Source organism: Telmatherina bonti, assembly GCF_933228915.1.
Source record: "Telmatherina bonti genome assembly, chromosome: 4".
NCBI classification, from domain to species: Eukaryota; Metazoa; Chordata; class Actinopteri; order Atheriniformes; family Telmatherinidae; genus Telmatherina; species Telmatherina bonti.
Genome location: NC_136622.1, coordinates 19,918,049 through 19,937,213, shown reverse-complemented (window position 1 = coordinate 19,937,213; position 19,165 = coordinate 19,918,049). Strand labels below are relative to the sequence as shown.

The following is a 19,165-nucleotide window of genomic DNA, read 5'->3' as shown; positions in this document are numbered from 1 at the left end:
TACACCTGGAAGCAGTATTTTCTCAGTGGCATAAGCATGAATGGCATCTGATAGTACATGGTCCCCAGTATTTACTGTTGACATTACAGAAGCAGCTTTGTGATGTGTAGTTGGATCTATTATTTCCAAAATTATTTATGCAATTTAACTGTAATGAAGTTCCTTTAACTGTTCAAACATATGTGGCTAACTGGCTAATGTAAAAAAGAGGGACCTTTAGAAAGATTAGGAAGTTGTTTTAGTACAATTCATTCATTTTCTGAACCGCTTAATCCAATTCAGGGTCGCGGGGAAGCTGGAGCCTATCCCAGCTGGCTTTGGGCGACAGGCAGGGTACACCCTGGACAGTTCGCCAGTCCATCGCAGGGCAAACAATGAACAATGTAGTACAATGAAAGTATAAATATAGTATAGTATAAATAAAGCCAAGTTAATTAATGTTACAACAGTTGTTTTCTATATAAGTGTCATGTATTCCTTACATTAGGAAGCAATGCATGTGCTTACACAATTGCAAGAAAATATAGTGTTTTACACAATGGAGGACCATTAGAGTAATATGACTTAAATTCTACTCGCTGGTTTGGGTCAATGGCACAAGAGTACAAAAAGAAAGCACCCTAAAACTGCTTTGCATTTCTGGGAAATTCAGAAACAGGTTGGGATCAATTTTGTAAAAGATCCTTCTCTAATTTTGAGCGCGTCACGCAGGCTTTTATTTCCTCACGTCTGGACTACTGCAATGCACTTTATTGTGGAATTAATAACAGAGCACTTTATCGACTGCAGTTAGTCCAAAATGCTGCTGCGCGCGTCTTAACAGGAACTAAAAAACATGAGCACATCTCCCCCATTCTTGTGTCTTTGAACTGGCTTCCTGTTGGTTTAAGAGTTGATTTTAAGATTTATTGTTTGTTTTTAAGGCGTTGAATGGACTGGGCCCTAAATACATTTCTGATCACATCTAAATTTATACTCCAGCTTATGGTCCCGAAGACGAGGCTTAAAACTCAGGGGGACAGGAACTTTTCTGTGGCTGGACCTAAACTGTGGAATGTCCTGTCTCCCCATGTCAAAAACAGCCCCCACCCTGAAGTGTTTTAAGTCTCGTCTTAATACTCACTTTTATTCTCTGGCTTTTAACACTGCGTGAGTTGTGTGGTCCTCTGTGTACCTTTATTTATTTTAATTTTTTTTTTAATTATTTTATTATTTCATTTTTGTTAAATTATTTATTGGTTTTTACCTGTTTATTGGGATTGATTTTAAGTTAATTACTTTGTATTTACTGATATTTTAGTATTGTAACATTGTTTTTGTTTTATTCTGTGCAGCACTTTGGAAACTGCTTACGTTTATAAAATGTATATAAATAAAGTGGATTGGATTAAACTTTCACTTTAATAATGAAAAGAATGCAATGCTTATATTTAGCTTTCAACGAATGGAAACATGGTAAAATGAATTATTTAGTGCATTTCCTTAGCTTTATTATGTTGTGAAATCTGATACAATTAATTGTCAAAATGAGCAACAGGATAATCTGATGTGTCTCCAATACTTCTGAGGCACGTCACCATTTTAGTACATAAAAGATTAATTCTTTATTACCACATCCCCCCTCCCCGCTTCATTAGTCTATTGATTTAATCAGAACAGACTATATTAAAGTTTCATATCTCTGCTGTTCACGTTTCCTTCTGGTTTCTTCAGTCCTTCCTGGAAGTAACACTACAGCTGTGGCAGATAAACTGACACCAAACGAGATACATGAGATCCCTTTTTTTTTATCACTTGTCTTCGGCGCTTGTCCACCATTTACAACAAGACTGTGAACGTTAATGATAGAGTAGATACCACCAGCCTTGTGGCTGTCAGTGACCTTTCCATTCTACAAATCAACTCCCCATGAAGAGACATACACAAGGCTACATGGTCAGATGGCAAAAACTTTGCAATATGTGACCACTGGACGATGGTCACACCGTAAGGTACCAAATCATGCTATTTTAACTGTCTAAAATAATCTTAAAGAATAATCTGTGTCCACTACACAAGAAAAACGTGTGAGATGCAACTTTTGAATCGCAACCTAGTTAGCATGCTAACTAGCAAGCATGCTATAATCCATTAACTGGGCTGTAATGAAAGTAACGTCCAACAACGTGGCCATTTAAAAAATTATTAAATATAAATACATTATAAGGGCCTACAGTTTTATCAGCACGTAAAGTGGTAAATGTCTTAGAGGCATAGAGAGACCTGTGCCGGTGGATCAGGTTGGTCGGTGGATGCCATCTTCCTATCTTTTTATCACTTGACTGATCCACGTTCGATTGCTTTTCCTGCAACACGGTCCAAAATCTCCCATTAAACACTACATATCCCAGAACCCCTAGTGCCACCGCCGTGGTTCCGTGTTGAAAGAAAAGGGAGATAGCGGTGAGCTGCTGTTTGTGGTAAAGTAACAGAAAAAGGTGATAGCGTCCAAAACCCACAATGACAAATATAAAACCGTGTAAAGTGTGCAATTTCACACGACAGAAATCATACGGAGTGGTGGTTCCCTCATTGGAGGAGCTGAAGAAGAAAGGTAAGTTGATATGGGAGAACTTATCTGCGTTTCTAAAGATCTGCATGTGTATGGCTGCATTTGGAAGAAAAGGTAGTGTTATCTTCGGCGAATGACGAATAAGCAGTTATAGTGTAGTTATTTTATACAATCCTTTTTGTTTGCCTTTACACCGCAAATAATGTGAAAGTGACCTTATTGTAAACATGTACACTGATTTTGGACTGCTGTTTTCACCTCTAACTGTATATCCAGAGTGATGGTGAATATTTCATTCAGTTACTTTTAACTCATCTTTCATCCGAGTTGTGTACAGCAACAGATCCAGCTTCATCGTGTCCAAACTTGCGAGACCAGAAAAAGCAAAGTCAGTCTACTGATCCTATTCATTCCTCGGATGGTAGTCACCGGGCGTTTCCCTGGTCATGCAGTTTGCAAAACTCATATTTAAGACTGCTCGCAAACAGACTAAAAGCTTGTGTCTGTGTTCTTGAAAGCACTTGCAACCTTTATATTAGTGCTTCTACAAGTGATTAGTTTATAATAAAACAGCGCCTGAACTGGAATTGTAGAGTACATTAAATGTTTTGGTGTGAATTAGTTCTCCAAGCCATCAGTTAACATGAAAATAGCACCAGAAATAGTTAAATTTTTTTTTTTTTTTTAATTGTAACTCAACCACTAAAAAGAAAAAGGATAAACAGCCAGTATAGATCAGTGCTCTAAGTGCTGAAATATTAAACTGCCTTTATGTCAGGTTATATGTGTGTTTCAATTGCCTTTAATTTTTAGTTACTGTCCTGCCTCAGCTATAATGATTGTTGTGAATAATATATGACTATATGGTAAAACTAACTAAGTATATACTCTGAAGAACTATAATGGTAATAATTAATCTACTTTTCCCACAGGGTGTGAGTTCCTTGGGTTCAGCCCCAGTAACTCAGTCACAGTGGTCCTAGAAAATGATGGGACGATAGTCGAGGATCAAGCCTACTTTTTATGTTTACCCCCAAACACTAAGTTCATGCTCTTGCATGACAAGGAGACATGGGTTCCAGTTCGCAAAAGTATGTTAATTTGAAGTTCCAAATCCAAATCTTGCAGCAATGAAGTGCTCATCCTCGTGCATTGGTATTCACTCATTTCTAATTGTAGTTGACGGCGGCACAGCGTGGATGGCGAGGGAGTCTATGGTGCTGGACACAGATACTGTGGACAGTACGGTGCCACCTTGGTCAGACCTAGCTCAACAGCTGAAGCAGGATTTGACCAGTGTCATTCTGATGTCTGAGGCAGACCTACAGGTACCAACATGACTCCTGTATTTTACTACAATATCCTGCATAGTAAAGAAGAAAAGTAAACACATGGTCTACAGTATGCACAATCAGTTTTATAATATTTGTCTTGGTAAATAATAAGATTATGTCTAATATTGTTCTGCTCTTGTTTTTTTTGTTTTTTTTTGTTTTCAAATTTATTTGAAAGAGGAAAAAAAAACAAACACACAATTTAGTACAAATTCTATTGATTCTGCTGCCAAAGACTGATGTAGGCGTTTGGTTTGTTTGTATTTTTGCATCATTGAGATGTTTCCCAGAAATGATTGCAACACATACTATTTGGTGCCCTAAAGGTTTACATTTTAACTATTGTATAATATAAGGTTATCCTTTAATTAGCACATTTAAATGATTTAATCCAAAGCTCAAAGTTACTGTCCACAGCAGTATGTTATTGCTGCCTGATAAGTTGCGTCACCTGCTATTCCAGATCCTAGTGGATGCTCCGTGCTCTGATCTAGCCTCTGCTTTGGGCTTCCAAGAGAAAAAAGCTCAGAACCTTCAAGAAACATTGCAGAAGGTTTTGGATCGAAGGGAGGAGGTGAGGCAATCCAAGGAACTGCTCCAGCTGTATCTCAAAGCTGTGGAGAAAGAGGACCAAATGCAAGCGGAGCAAAGCCAGACAGGTATGGCACTGTCATTGTTTAGTGTTTTATATTTGTAAGCAATGACTATTTTAAATGGCAATCTCAATTAGAATTTTTTTGTTTTACCTTACAATTAAGTTCAACAGTTTGTAGTTGCATTCTCAAACACAATATTATCCCTACATTTCATTGCTGTTTGAGGTGTCAGTGGTCAGTCTATACTCTTTGCTGGCTGTATCTGATTGCTCACAGAGAATAAATTGCACTTGTACCTTTTTGTCACTAGATGGAATCATTGTTGCTGTTCAATAATCCCACTCCTCTGTGGTGATTTACTATAATCAATCCTTTAGTACGGCAAATAGTCCTCAGAGAAAACCTGTTTCAATATGTCAGGTGCTGGGAATGTGGATTTGCCCGATGGAATGGAGGTGGACTCTGGATCTGGAATCATGTCCAGGACACTGATGGTCCTGAAAGGAAAAACTAGTCCAGAGACCAGGCTTTCAACTGAGGATCTGCAGGTAGACATCTTTTAACACTGATCCGGTCTTCCTTTACATTCATGAAAAACCTGATGCCTTTTAATGTAACTTTTGCGGATGTATTTTGAGCAATTACAATTATATCAGAGAATCCAGAATCGTAACATCTGCAAAGCAGTTCATGCTGTAGATTAAAGTAGTCTGGAGCAATCATGGTAATTCTGTCTTATCAGTTGTCCCGTATTTCATCATAATCTTACGTCATTCCTTCTGATGCAGGGCTCCCATTTAGTTCTCATCCTGTTCACACCTGACACTAAAATGTATCTTTGCTGATGTGATCACAAGTGGGCAGTTATGGGTTTGTCATTTACCACCTCTGGCATTAGGATGTGTCAACAAATGCACCTCAAGGGACAACTTGTGATCATGTATATATATATATAAATAAAAACATTTTACTCCCCATCTATCTGCAAAATAATCCTGCATCATTTATTTACAAAAAGCAAACATCAGGATCCCCACAGTAAGATTAAAGATCTGCAAACACAGAAACTTATTGTCACCTGCAAGTTGATGTATTATTATTATTATTATTATTATTATTATTATTATTATTATAGTTGTTGTTGTTTGTTTTATTTATTTATTTATTTATTTTTTTTACTGTATTCCATTAGTCTCATATGTAGAAAACCAGGAACTAGAATTGATTCAACACCAAGCTCACTGTGCTCCAGTATGAAGCAGACAGTAGGGAAATGGGTAGAATTTGCTCATTGTGGTGCTCATTGAAGAGGCTACTTATTATTAGCAATGCAAACTTTAAGTAGTGCATAATGCAGATAAATGAACAGTACTATGTCTATGATTAGTTTGATAAGACAAGAACTGATGAATGCTCTAAAAAAATTGTTTATTTTTTTTACTCTAGCTAAAACCACTTTTCATGAATTCACCAGCTATGTTGGATTTTGAGGGCAGAGTTGGTGAAGATACTCCAAGTTTAGGAGTAAAAAAATCTAACTTAATGGGATTCTTCAGGTGATCTTTCTACTTGAAGCTGGGAACGTAAGGTTTTCATAAACTACAAAGTCACTTATTACAAAGTGTTTAATTTCCTTGAACTATTGACTAACAGGTCAATCCTCCTACCTTCAATAGTAAAAGCCATATCAACTGAAAGGCTCAATATATGTTCCTGTTATATTTAGAGTGCCTGTATTCATAGCTGTGCTTAGAGCTTATTATCTCATAACCCGATGTTCATGTTAATGTGACGTGGATATAAAGTGGCAAGTGCTGACACATTTGAAACTCATATGTTGTTTATCTTTTGCACAGCTGTTATATCTTATCCAAAGGGGATTTATTTTAGATAAAATCCAACAATAAAATGTCCATCCTCATTTACATTGAAAAGTAGAAGTAAAAGAAGTATCTTTGAAGATATCAAACACCAAAAATAACCTCAAATCAACCATCAAAAGGCCATTTATGCTCTCTTATGCACATAATTGGTGTCCATTTCAAGTCTTAAGTCAGTCTCTGAGACTGGTTGGTGTCCATGATGCACTGCTATGAAGTTGTCTTCATCCGTCCGACACACTCACATAACCTTTCTTCTAATCTGTCACCATCTATACAGTTGTTTTCTTTTTTTTTTTTTGTTATTCTTCTTCTGCGTCTCCTTCTTCTCCTCCTCCTCTGGGCCTTTACACAATCCCTGTAGGTTTACACAAATACACATTTATGTATGAAGTTCTGTGTAATGACATTTTAAATATTCAGAGTAAAGCTTCCTCTCTGGTGTTTTTTAGATGGTGGTTTCCAGAGGGGTGGATGGCATGCAGCAAGTGCTGGCGTGGGACTCCGTGAAGACATCCGCACTGCTGCAGGCCTGTGAAACTGAACTGTCCACACGTCTCAAGCAGATTCAGGCCATGCAATCCATCAGCACCACACAGCTGGACAGCAGCAGACAGTCCAAAGTGACAAGCGAAGAGGAGGATGCAGAAACACCAACCCAAAAAAGCACCTAGGAAAAGGCTCTACCTGAGCAGAGACTGATAAGAATTCATACAACCTGCCTCAGGGTCAGTGGAATGAGCTTTGCCACATGGCGATGTTTATATCTGTACTACTGGAATACATGAATGTTAATGATGTTGACATTTGCATCATTTTGTAAAATTTGCAAAGTACTTGAATGCTTTATGGCTGCGGAACAAGGAGGGTGAGTCATGGTTTTCAAAGTCACGACAACATGAACCATTGCATCCACTTTCTGCTGGTTTCTTATTTCAAATGAGTGTAACGTTGTGATGATGACGAAAGAGGAAGAGATCCATTTGAAACTCACAGACCAGTTTGTTTAGCTTAGAATTGAGACTAGAAATGGGTGAACAGCTGGCCTGGCTTTGTCTAAATGAACAAACATAATCAAACAGCCATCACTCAGAAATAAACACACAATCTTTCTATAGTCTTTGTTATGATCCACCTGATGGCAAAACACTTCACCATACCTGAAGAAGGAAAAAGAAAAAAAAAAAAAAAACACCTTGGCGATGCCACGCTCAGGTGGCCTGATGGTTAATTCATGTCCCTCATAAGTTCACTCAGTTGCTTTTTTGCATGTAGATCAACCAGTGAGCTCCAGGGCAGAGTTTATTTTTTTGCCTTTGAACAAAATCAGACTAGCTGTTTTTCCTACAGTTCCACCCTTTCTCTGAGCTTAGCTATCTGCATTTCACTTTAGATTTAATGGGCAGATATGAAAGTGATGCCAGTTTTCTCACTTACATTTTGTCAAGCAAACATATAACTTGTATTTTCAGGTTTTTTTTTGTTTTTTTAAAAAATTGTTTTCTTTAATTAACTCTCCATTCCTGACGCTTTATTCTCTGCTGTCTCTCGAACACTCCCAGATGAAAATACATACAATATTCTTTTTCAGAATTAAATGACAAGCAAGTCCAGGTTTAACTTTGAAAAGCTTAAAGTAGAAAACTAAAGTTCATTTCCAAACTTGCTGTTCTCTGCTATCCTTTTTATTTACCCTGTAAACATGAAACTGCTGGCAGTTTATTAACTCGAAACTGCTTAAAACAGATTTCATTTGATAAACAGTGAGAAAAATGCAATATTTTCATTTAGATTTTTTTTTTCCATAAATCTGCACCCCAGAGTAAATTGTCATAATTAGCTGATGTGGGACTAATAAGAGCTGTTAACGTGGAAAAATCAAAGGCAGAAATCCCCCTGAGCCATGATGAGCGCAGGCACCATCAGCCGCATTATCAAAGTACTTACCAAAGTACAAGGCAGGCAGATAGGTGCATGAAAAGGGGAGGTGAATATTAACACGAACAATAAAATATGTCTCTGAAAAAGCTCCTTTTGTATAACTAAACAAAAGATATTTACATTAAAAACAAGTTAATTCATCCTAATAATACAGACTGAAGCAAGTGGATATTTATGTTAATGTTTTATGTATGCCAATGTAAAATTATGGGGTGAGTCGTGTATGACATCACATTCCATTCACAATATGTAGAAATAACAATAGTGGAAGAGTTCTCTGTAAGACTGTTCATCACATACCACTGTGGGAGTTGCATATTAGGGCAGGGCAAGACGTGAACATGTTTTTCTGGTCCATGTAAGTCATGCACCAGGTGGCTTTTTTTTTGTCATTTCCTCCTTCTCCTAAACTATAAACAAAAAAAAATCATGTATTTAAATATGCTGGAAGATCTTTTTATGTTGTGTTATTGAGGTTTCGCCCACTTCACAGTGCTGGATATAAGACAAAAACATTCAAGAATATTAACTTCTCACTTTTGTGTCGTTGCAAAAATGGCGACACGCAAGCGCATTCACGAATTCAGAGTTATATCTCTACATGAACTGTTGTGTTCTGGAAATCACTGTCAAATATGTGATTTAAAATGTTTTTCTCTTAGGTACCAAACAGTGGGAGATTGGTTTTTATTTCTTTTTTTTTCTTTTTTTTTTTTTAAATAAATGGTCTCCAATCTCTCGATAGTGTCAAGTCTTCGTCATATTTCTTCACACACCAATCTCCTATGTTCATGGGTGAGAGAAGTAGTAATGGGCATATGAGCTCTAAGCCTATTGGCAACGTGCTGCTGCCAGGTATTTTTTAACAGCTGGTTAATGGGTTTCATGGTGTGCGTAATTCCTGTGGAATTGGCTCCAACTAGGCTGAACAGTTTGGAGTAAGTATGATACAGTTGATTGTGCTATCATGTGCCACACTGTCTACATGGAGTAGATGATGACTCAACAGTGTTCAGAAAAGAAATGCAGGTTTGCTCTGTAAGCACCTTTGTGCCTTTAGGACTGTCAGGGCATTTAATGCTGCAAACAAACCATGCCCCATGTGGTCGAACGACTTCTTCCTAAGACCTTATGATTCTTTTACATTACAAATGCCAAGGGGATATATGGGTCAGTGCCTTGCAATGCATTTCATATTTCAAGGTATATGGCATTAACAGAGTTCAGTTAAAGTTAACATGCAACAGTTAAAGTCATGGGTTCATAGATAAGTCACGTTGGCCAGGTTCTGAGGGGTAGAGAAATAAGACAGAAGTATTTTGCTGTCACACATTGACACAGTCCGACATGCTTTTCTGGGCCATTTGTGGAGCACATAGGAAGAAAATGCTATGCATTAAATGGTAAAGACTTGTATAGGTAGCAATTTTATGAGACTTCAAAAATACTATATCCATCAGTTTGCAAGATAAAGATGAACTGTTATTACTGAATAATTGTGGCATATAAGGCATAAAGCTTAAAAGATTAGCATTGATTTTCTGTCAGATGAGACTAATTTTCTGAATATTTTCCTGAAATAATTAGTAATTTTTCCATCAAAAAGTTTATTCAGCTAGGATATAGCAGAATAACTATATAATGTCAGCGTTTATGTTTTGAGAAAAACATTTCAACGCAATGCTCTTCAGATGACACAGAGACTGTACTTAATGTATATGATGCATGAGAAATGTTGATCCTGGTTGAAAAGGGTATATTATGGGGAAAAAAACAAATGCCTGGTCTGAACATATGCCATTCAGTAAGCATTTTAGATTTCACTGTCTATCCATAAGAGTCCAATGTGACATATATAGTACACACAGTTTCTGAGACATTTTGCATCACTTCATGATAAAAACTTTGCTCAAAATCATATGCAGAAAGTAGAAGATTACATTATAAGAATTATGACATATCACCCAGTAATATATATAGTAAATATCCTTGAAAAACATTACTTTTTTACATTTTGTTAAAGGGAAAAATGAAGATCTTGTATTAAAAAAGGAATTTTCTTGCCATTTTTTTCATGGGTTGAAGGAATTTTCTTGCCATTTTTTTCATGGGTTGGGTCTTTAAGGGTTAAGTTGCATCCATATCTTGATTTCCACCCAGCTTCAACTTCAAATTATGGTCATAATTATATCAGAAGTAGTAGGTTTAAAGAGTTGCTTTTTTTCCTCACTGAATGAACTTATATTGCTTCAATAAGGAAAGAAATTACCTGATAATGATACATCAATGTTTTATTTGATTAAATATTAAGAATGGATGTGATTTTTATTCTTAATATGTTAATGAGCCTGCAGTGCTCATCAACATATAAATAATAAACATGGTCACTGCCAGTTATGTGTGGCCAACTGCATGCAAGGGGGATGTAAATATTCAATTTTGATGAATATTGTGATGTTTACAGGTTGGTTTCTGCTTGTTCTTTCATATCATATTAAGAATTTTAAGGGAAATAGGTGCACCTAATTTCTGATTTCAAATAAGGGGCACTTAGCAGAAGAGAAAATGGCTACTAATGAACAGAGATATAAGATGCCTGAAAACTGTCGTAGTTTGATAATCCTATAACATGAATGAAAGGACATCACAGACATTTAATTTAGAAAATTATGGCAATTTGAAAAAAAACACATAACATACCCCTTTTAATAAAGTTCTCTTCTAAATCTAGTTTAATTTGTATAAGATACACACAATGAAGCAAAGTACAGCAAAGACTGCAGGGCAGTTTTCCAGATTATAGCAACGTTTTTACAGAGCTGAATAAAAACTGGTCATATTTTTCTGCCAACAATTCATCATTTTTTACCTAAAGTGAAGGATTTAGCTGTAGTGCTGGTGTACTTGATCTTCCACCCCTTGTGCTTCCCACTAGAGTCAGATCTGAACTGGATATGTACTTGGTAACTTCCTGTGTCAATGCGGCTTGGTGGGGCTGAACCACAGAAAGGTCCATACTCTTGTCCAGCTGTTGAAATCTTGAATGAGAAGACAGTAAAAATGAGATAAAGGATGTTGACTCATTACCTGCCTGACTGACTTATGTCTAGTTAAACTTATGCAAGAAACAACATCACCCTATAGTATATCAGCCAAGGAAGACAAGTCAATGGCAGGCAGCCACCGTGGGCATGAGGAGGAATACATTATTTATTCATCATCTTGAGTTAGAATCTCATCCGAGTCACAGGACTGACCTTCAACATATCATATGGACAGGGAACATCTGGATGCCCCTCTATGTCAAAGGGCTCTGGGAAGTCTAGGATAATTCTGGAGCCCTCTGGCAGTCTGATAGTGTGGTCACACTGGCTCATGGGCGGATAGGGGTCTGGAAAACCTGGACTGGTCAGAACCCCAGATGGCGACATTAGTTCCTGGCTTAGGCATGGCACTGGAGAGAAGAGAAACACAAAATAAAACCTTTCTGAAGTGCTAGTAATTTTTGGACATGACTTAAACATTAAACCACCAGTGTTCAAACCTTAGAAGCCCCCTTTTTTCTTTCTTTTCTCCTTTAGTTACTTACACAACCCACTCTTCAGTCACTGGCAGGTTAGAAAGTCCATCCAGCCATCCATCTTCTGCTGCTTATCTGGGGTCGGGTCTCAGGGGCTGCAGCCTAAACAGGGAAGCCCAGACTTCCCTCTCCCCAGCTACATTTGCCTAGTCTGCAGGGGGGATCCCAAGGCGTTCCCAGGCCAGCCGAATGATGTAATCCTTCCAGCGTCTCTTGGGTCTTCCCTGGGGTCTCCTCCTGGATGGATGTGCCCGGAACACCTCACCAGGGAAGCATCCAGGACGCTTTTTGACCAGATGCCCGAGCCACCTCAATGGCTCCTCTCGATGCGGAGGAGCAGCGGCTCTACTCCGAGCCCCTCTCAGATGACCCAGCTCCTCACCCTATCTCTTACGGAGAGCCCGGCCACCCTGCGGTTGAGGATCATGGTCTCCAATTTGAAGGTGCTGATTCTCAGCAGGAGATCACGGCCAGATGATGCCAACAGGACCATGTCAATGGCAAAAAGCAGAGATCCAATCCTGAGGCCACCAAACCGGATCCCTTCAACACCTCGACTGCACCTTGATATTCTGTCTATAAAAGTTATGAACAGAATCGGTAAAAAAAGGGCAGCCTTGGTGGAGTCCACCCCTTGCTGCAAATGAATCCGACTTACTGCTGGCAATAAGGAACAAGCTCTGACACCTGTCATACGGGGACCGGACAGCTTGTACAGGGTACCCGGTACCCCATACTCCCGGAGTGCCCCCCACAGTAGTCCTTGGGGTACATGGTTGAACGCCTTCTCCAGGTCCACAAAGCACATGTAGACTGGTTGGGCAAACTCCCATTCCCCCTCCAGTACCCCAAAAAGAGTATGGAGCTGGTCCACTATTCCGTGACCAGGATAAAAACCACACTGCTCCTCCTCAATCTGAGATTTGACTATCTGATGGACCCTCCTCTCCAGGACTCCTGAATAGACCTTACCGGGGAGGCTGAGAAGTGTGACTGCCCTGTAATTCGAACACACCCTCTGGTGGCTCACAAAAAGGGGGACCACCACTCCAGTCTGCCAGTCCAGAGGCACTGTCCCTGATGTCCACACAATGCTGCAGAGGTGTTAGCCAGGATAGCCCCACAGTATCCAGAGCCTTAAGGAACTCCAGGCGGATCTCATCCACCCCTGGGGCCTTGCCATCAAGGAGGGTGGACCATGCCTCCCAGTCACTCCCCTCCAGGTCTCACTGTCATTGCCCATGTGAGCATTGAAGTCCCCAGCAGACTCCCTGTAAGGGAGTCCCCAGAGGGGACACCCTCCAACACTACCTCCAGAGACTCCAGAAAGGGTGGCTAGTCTGAACTGCTGTTCGGAACATAAGTACAGACAACAGTCAGGACCCATCCCCCCACCCAAAGTCGGAGGGAAGCTACCCTTTCGTCCATCGGGGGAAACCCCAACTTGCAGGCACCAAGCCAGTGGCCAATGAGAATGCCCACACCTTCTCGGCGCCTCTCACCATGAGCAACTCCAGAGTGGAAGAAGGTCCTGCCCCTCTTGAGGGTACTGGTTCCAGAGCCCAAGCTGTGCGTCGAGGTGAGTCCAACTATATTTCGCTGCAACCACTCAACCCAGTGCACAAACTCAGGCTCTTTTCCCACCAGAGAGATGACATTCCACATCCCTAGAGCCAGTTTCTACAGCTGAGGATCGGACCGCCAGGGTCCCCACCTCTTGCTGCCACCCAGCTCTAATTGCACCCGACTTCTAGGGCTCCTCCCGCCGATGGTGAGCCCATGGGAGGTGGGGCCCATGTAACCCTTTTAGGCTGAGCCCGACTGGGCCCCACAGGCAAAGGCCCGGCCACCAGACGTTCGCTCTCATGTCCCGCCCCCAGGCCTGCCTCCAGAGGGAGTACCTGGTGACCTGCATCTGGGCAACCATTTCCGCCCATGGCTGTTGTCATCATAGGACTCTTTGAGCGGCACTTAGTCTGGTCCCTCCCCTAGACACCTGTTTGCCATGGGTGACCCTACCAGGGGCATAAAGCCCCAACAACATAGCTGCTAGGATCTTAGGATCTCAAGATAGAAAGTACAGGCTAAAGAGTTGTGCTTTTTTTAATAAAAAGAAACAAAATGTTCCATGTAAACTGAAATAATGTTTGGCGTTGTAAATGATGGGATTCATTTAGGTTTGCGTTAATGCCCTGCAAGTGTGCAGATGTTGTTAGGGACAGGAACAAATGAGTATTGCAAAGAGGCAGAGTTGCTATAATTCATATAATTACTGCAATCTGTGGGCAGATAATCATTTTTGTCTATTCATTGCATGATTTGTTTTGCAACCTTTTTCCTCTGGCAAAGTATAATAATTTAAGGCACATCAGCTGGTAATTGTGATTAATTACCTTGTGTCAGTACACTATTAGTGCTGCACACAGGTATCAATTTTTAATGTCATTATGAAGTTGCTTTTCCCTTAGGAATTGACAGTGATTAACCTCGCCATACACCAGCTGGTGGAGAACTTCATGCGTCAGTATCCCTTTTCAGACAGAAATGAGTTAGCATAGGTTAGGTGTGACAGAATGAAATGCACTATCATATACATGTTCTGTGTGACATGTCAGACAATCTTTTTTTGGTTGATTTGTTGTGCAGTGCTTTAATCTACAGAACTTCCTTTAATAGTAAAATGCATTACCATCAAGCCTTCTCATGTAGTCTGAAATAGGTGGTATTTTAACCATCTTAATACCTCAATTCCATGCAAAGTTGTGTCATCTAAAACTGTGCCCATTATTGTGTTTGCATTGATGAATAATGTATAATTTAATGTTTTTACCAAATGTTTCAAACAGAGGTTAATGCTTAATTATAAAAAAAAACATTCTTCATTAGAAAACTGCATGCATTGAGGAGTTAGGCAGGAGTTTATTTTGCAAGAGAAACACACCACATTTGCAGAAATCAATAGTCAAACACTGCATGCCCAGCTCTTAACACTCCACCTCACCACAAAGCTTTTGTTTTTCTTTGATTACACCCGGATGAACATGCCACTTGAGCTTCAGCTTGTGTGACTCTTACCTGTGCAAGATCTTTTGTTGTCATGGAGAAGGTATCCTTGCCTACACGTGCAGTAATAGCCACCAATGTAATTGTGGCAAAAATGATCACACACTCTCTCGCCATCAATCTTGGACAAACACTCATTGATGTCTAAGAGACACAAATTGTGGAGAGTCAAAAATGACTATGCAATAAATAACCATGTCTTCCTTGGTAATCTCTAAGATTCTGTAAAGTACCACTGGAGGAGCAGAATTGGTGCTGTAATTTTATATACTGTATTAAATTTGTCTTTCATTATTTCTAAATCTAAATATGTTTTGGATCAAGAGACAAAATTGTAGATGAAAGACTGAAAAGTCTCCTACCTTCTACCATTCTCAGCACATTTGAAGGTAATTCTAAAATGGAAGTTTTAGTTAAGAGAGTTTAAGAGAGCTAGTCTTAAAGTTGTTCATCAGGTGCTTATTATAGGATCAACAGCGTGGATCATGTCAGGAATGATAGTGATTCAGGGACAGAGCAGTTTTTGGCAAAAATGCATTAGTGAAGTCTTGGACATGTTAACGAGAACAACCAGATTCTCACCCTGCCTTTGGCCTAAAGACTGCTGGAATAGGCTCCAGCTTCCCCGTGACCCTTAATCGGACTAAGCGGTTAGGATAATGAATGAATGAATAAACCTGGGTTATTAAATGTAGCAGTGAACTTCATAATCCAATATGATGTCTCCATTCATTGATATAGTCCGCTTGTAACTGTTCATTTATGTGCAAACAAAAGGGTAAAAGGTCTTGTTAGCAAGGTTAATGGCAACACCAAGTGTCTAAGGAAGCTGTTAAACTACAAGCTGTTAAACAACAAGGTAAGTGGTTTCTGTCTGTGACACTGAGCCAACATCAAAAATAGACTTTGGAAAAATAACTTCATTGTCCATCCCTAATCTTTTTTTTTTTTTTTAAAGGCTCATGCTAGAGTAAAATCTTTCTCTGCAAAATTGACCTATTTGAATTTTGACAAGCAATGTCATGGCACGGCATATAAGTTTAGATATGTTTAAAGTTCTGTTGCTTAATGTTTGGTTGCTTATTTGTAAAAAAAAAATAAAAAAAAAAGCAAAATAAAAAAAGAAAACCTGGAACATATTGCTTTTGAATTTACAGATAACAATGCAATTAGAAAATAATAAAATTCAATTTTTTTTATTGTTGCCCAGCAACAACTCAAACATGTTTATGAATATATACTTTGTGCATTTCTGCTTTCAGATTCCCAAAATTTTTATCATAAACTTTAGACCTTTAAAACATCACTGTACCTGTGATGATAAAAACCTGTTACTGTTGTTTGTAGAAACTCAACACACTAATCTGTGTAATAACGAAAGCCAAAAATACACCTGCCCTCTGGCAAGAAATGTCCCTATTTTGCATCACCTTCTGAGGTGTAAAATGCTTGGAAGCCAGTGAATCGGCCCTCGTTAGAGTAGTCACTCCTAAAGACCACTGACATGAGGTTCCCGGCTGACAGGATGATGGTGTTCCGGGGGGTGCTTTCATAGTGCTTTCCTTCCTCACCGCAGAACCGCAAGGTTTCGTTGCCCTCTGCCAAAACCTAGTTGGACAAGGTCAGAGGCCTTTCAGTGAGCAACCTGCCCAGTGCACATTATTGGAGTGTTTTTGTTGCATGTACCTGGATGTAGTCATATTCACACTGGTTTGAGGGCTCCATGCTGAAGTGGGTAAAGTATAGCTTGATCCGGTGGCCACGTGGGACGCTGATGTTCCACACTACGTGCTGCTCGTCTGGATATGGTTGGGGAAAGTTGGGGGAGGTGAAGTTGCCATATAACCCACTCATTTCCACACTCAGTGAGACATGTAGAAGGGAAAATAAGACAAACACACAAAAACTACTAGGATAAATTAGATGATATGGAAACCCACAGCAGGATTATTTTGTACATATGACTAACTGACACTCACCTGGTCATGCTGGCTTCAGTCTTTAGACACAGTCTGTTTTGTAATGGGTTGCTCTTTGGAGGGCAAATGAACTCAGCTGTCCTGGCCAGCTTGCATTTAGGTAAACAAAGTAAGACAGGCACATGATCAGTGTGTCATCATCCCCCACCTTCTTCAGTCACAGAAATCTATTAAACTGATGCATGTCAGATCAGTTTATATTCATTTCAGTGCCTGCAAGCTCTCATTTTCTTGCATTTGTTTCACTAACTCAGCTATTACAAATATAAACGCAAGTCTTGATAACTGTGAACAAACTCTTCCTGTAGTTTTTATTTCAACTAAAAATACAAGCCATTACTGGTGGAATATAGTTAAATAACACTTCTCTGTAGCTTTTCTTAACATTTATCTTTGATTTCAACTTCAGATATTGAAATTGAAAGATATAAATGATATGAAAATCATCCATCAAATGTGTCATACTTTAGTGCCCTGTGAGTCTCCTTTAGACAGTGATGTTGATGAGAAAAGACTCATGCCACTAACTAATTATGGTAAACCCTGCTCCTCTGTTGGCCGAGATCTGCGGCTGTAAGATAAAGCCTTCAGAGAATAAATACACAAAAACCACAACATTTACCAGCTTGGCTCTTTTGTTTCTATCCAATTATTGTATCAGGGCTGAAAACAGTCAGTGCTTCACCAACAATAGTTCCCCAGTAAATTAAACCAGATTGCATCATGTTTTTGTTTTTGTTTTATCCTTTTTCTTCCACATCTGCACTTTGCCAAATGCTTTAGGTCTGGACTTTATTGTAAAAGCTATTATAATAAGGGAACTGCAGTGTTTGGACTATCTGTTTTAATGGAATATGGATATTGATGTTAGTCAGATGCTACCAGGTCCTTTCAACTAGCAACGGTTATATGATAAGTAGCTTATAATAGCAAAAACCCCGTTTTCTCTAACACTGCAGCACTAATGGCTAGCATTTGACGAGAACAGCAATAATTATCCACATGAACATTGATGTTAATTTCCCTTTTCAAAGGACCTTTTTGATGGTACTTTTACTCGGCCATAACCTTTTTAGCTTCCCTGATTGTGAGATGGTGGGATGTTGAGACACAGTGGAGTTTGTACAGATGGCAGATGTTCTCTGTCTGGATGGCATCCAGGTAGGTGGTGAACATTCAGTGGAGTCTTTACTGATAGCAGATGTTTTCTGTTTGAACGTCATTCAGCTGTCATTCAGACTTTTATTATCCTGTATGATGCATCAACAAAACTGATGCCCTGTAACTTAAATATAGAAATTCTGGAGCTTGAACTTCTTCATTGGAGAGCATCTACATTCTTTGAATTATTAAGATCCACAGTCACGTGTATTCTGTCTGAGAGTATTATTTGTCTTTCATTTTCTTGACTTTCACTTGAAAAGTATATCTGTAAAAATAAAGAAAGATTCTTCACTTTATGCTGCTTTACCTATGATGGAACCATAACCCATGTTTTCTGTTCTTATTTTTGTTTGGTTTTTTGGGTGTGTGTATTTTACATTCTTTGTTTCAGAATATTCCACCCAGATTTCCTATTCAGGTTAGTGCATTGCTGTGAAGTTCCTCATTAAGGAATACGTGATGTTTTATGAAGCGATCTCAGTCCTTTCTAAACCTTTGGTCAATTGACTTCATATTTTATTATTAAGAGGTTAGGGGGCTTGCAATTTAGGCGAAGGATTCTTTGGCTGTAGATCAGAGCGAGAATATTGTTGTGAGATAAACACCTCAGCCTCCAGGGGCTGCTAATGGTTCTTCTAAATGATCACACAGCACTGTGATGACATGCCCCTTTTAATATTTCTCCTGGTCTGCTCATATATGCACATAATACATTTTGGACTTTGTTTTATGTGTATTTACAGCTCTCTCAGTGTTTTGAACAAATTCAAACTGGACCCAAAGCTTAACTGACTTGGTTTACTCAAAATCGAGTGACTCAAACAGGATTAATTTATAGTAGATTGTTTTTTATCTTTCATCATTAAACATCATACTGTCTTATTTGTAATATAAATACATTTATTTCATATGGGATACAGGCTTGTTTTTGTTGTTCTTTCCACATTTAGTAAAACGACACATCCATTGGTTAATAAGAAATTGATATTGATTGATTTAACTTGATATTTAGAAGGTTGCAGTAATTACAACCCGACATACTTAAACTGGAAATTTACCAAAAATGCATACAAGTTT

General features: G+C 39.0%; 3 protein-coding genes across 3 annotated transcripts in view; 1 reads left to right on the top strand and 2 right to left on the bottom strand.

Annotated features, from left to right (window-relative positions):
- pex14 (peroxisomal biogenesis factor 14) overlaps positions 1-2,322 on the bottom strand; it is a 45,105-nt gene extending 42,783 nt beyond the window's left edge. Inside the window, exon 1 of the mRNA XM_079239526.1 lies at positions 2,263-2,322. Coding sequence (XP_079095652.1) covers positions 2,263-2,298 — 36 coding nt within the window. The 5' untranslated portion in view covers positions 2,299-2,322. The remainder of the gene's footprint in view (positions 1-2,262) is intronic.
- A 122-nt stretch (positions 2,323-2,444) lies between these two features.
- Positions 2,445-7,078, top strand: dffa (DNA fragmentation factor, alpha polypeptide). Its single transcript, XM_079239579.1, has 6 exons — positions 2,445-2,593; positions 3,484-3,642; positions 3,731-3,879; positions 4,349-4,544; positions 4,902-5,029; positions 6,814-7,078. The coding sequence occupies exons 1-6, from the start codon at positions 2,500-2,502 to the stop codon at positions 7,033-7,035; spliced, it is 948 nt and encodes a 315-aa protein (XP_079095705.1). The 5' UTR covers positions 2,445-2,499; the 3' UTR covers positions 7,036-7,078.
- Positions 7,079-11,160: 4,082 nt separating this feature from the next.
- Positions 11,161-16,932, bottom strand: masp2 (MBL associated serine protease 2; the record flags this gene model as incomplete). Its single annotated transcript, XM_079238482.1, has 6 exons — positions 11,161-11,340; positions 11,560-11,756; positions 14,958-15,089; positions 16,376-16,553; positions 16,632-16,806; positions 16,925-16,932. The coding sequence occupies 6 exons, from the start codon at positions 16,930-16,932 to the stop codon at positions 11,161-11,163; spliced, it is 870 nt and encodes a 289-aa protein (XP_079094608.1).
- Between the last annotated feature and the right edge of the window lie 2,233 nt (positions 16,933-19,165).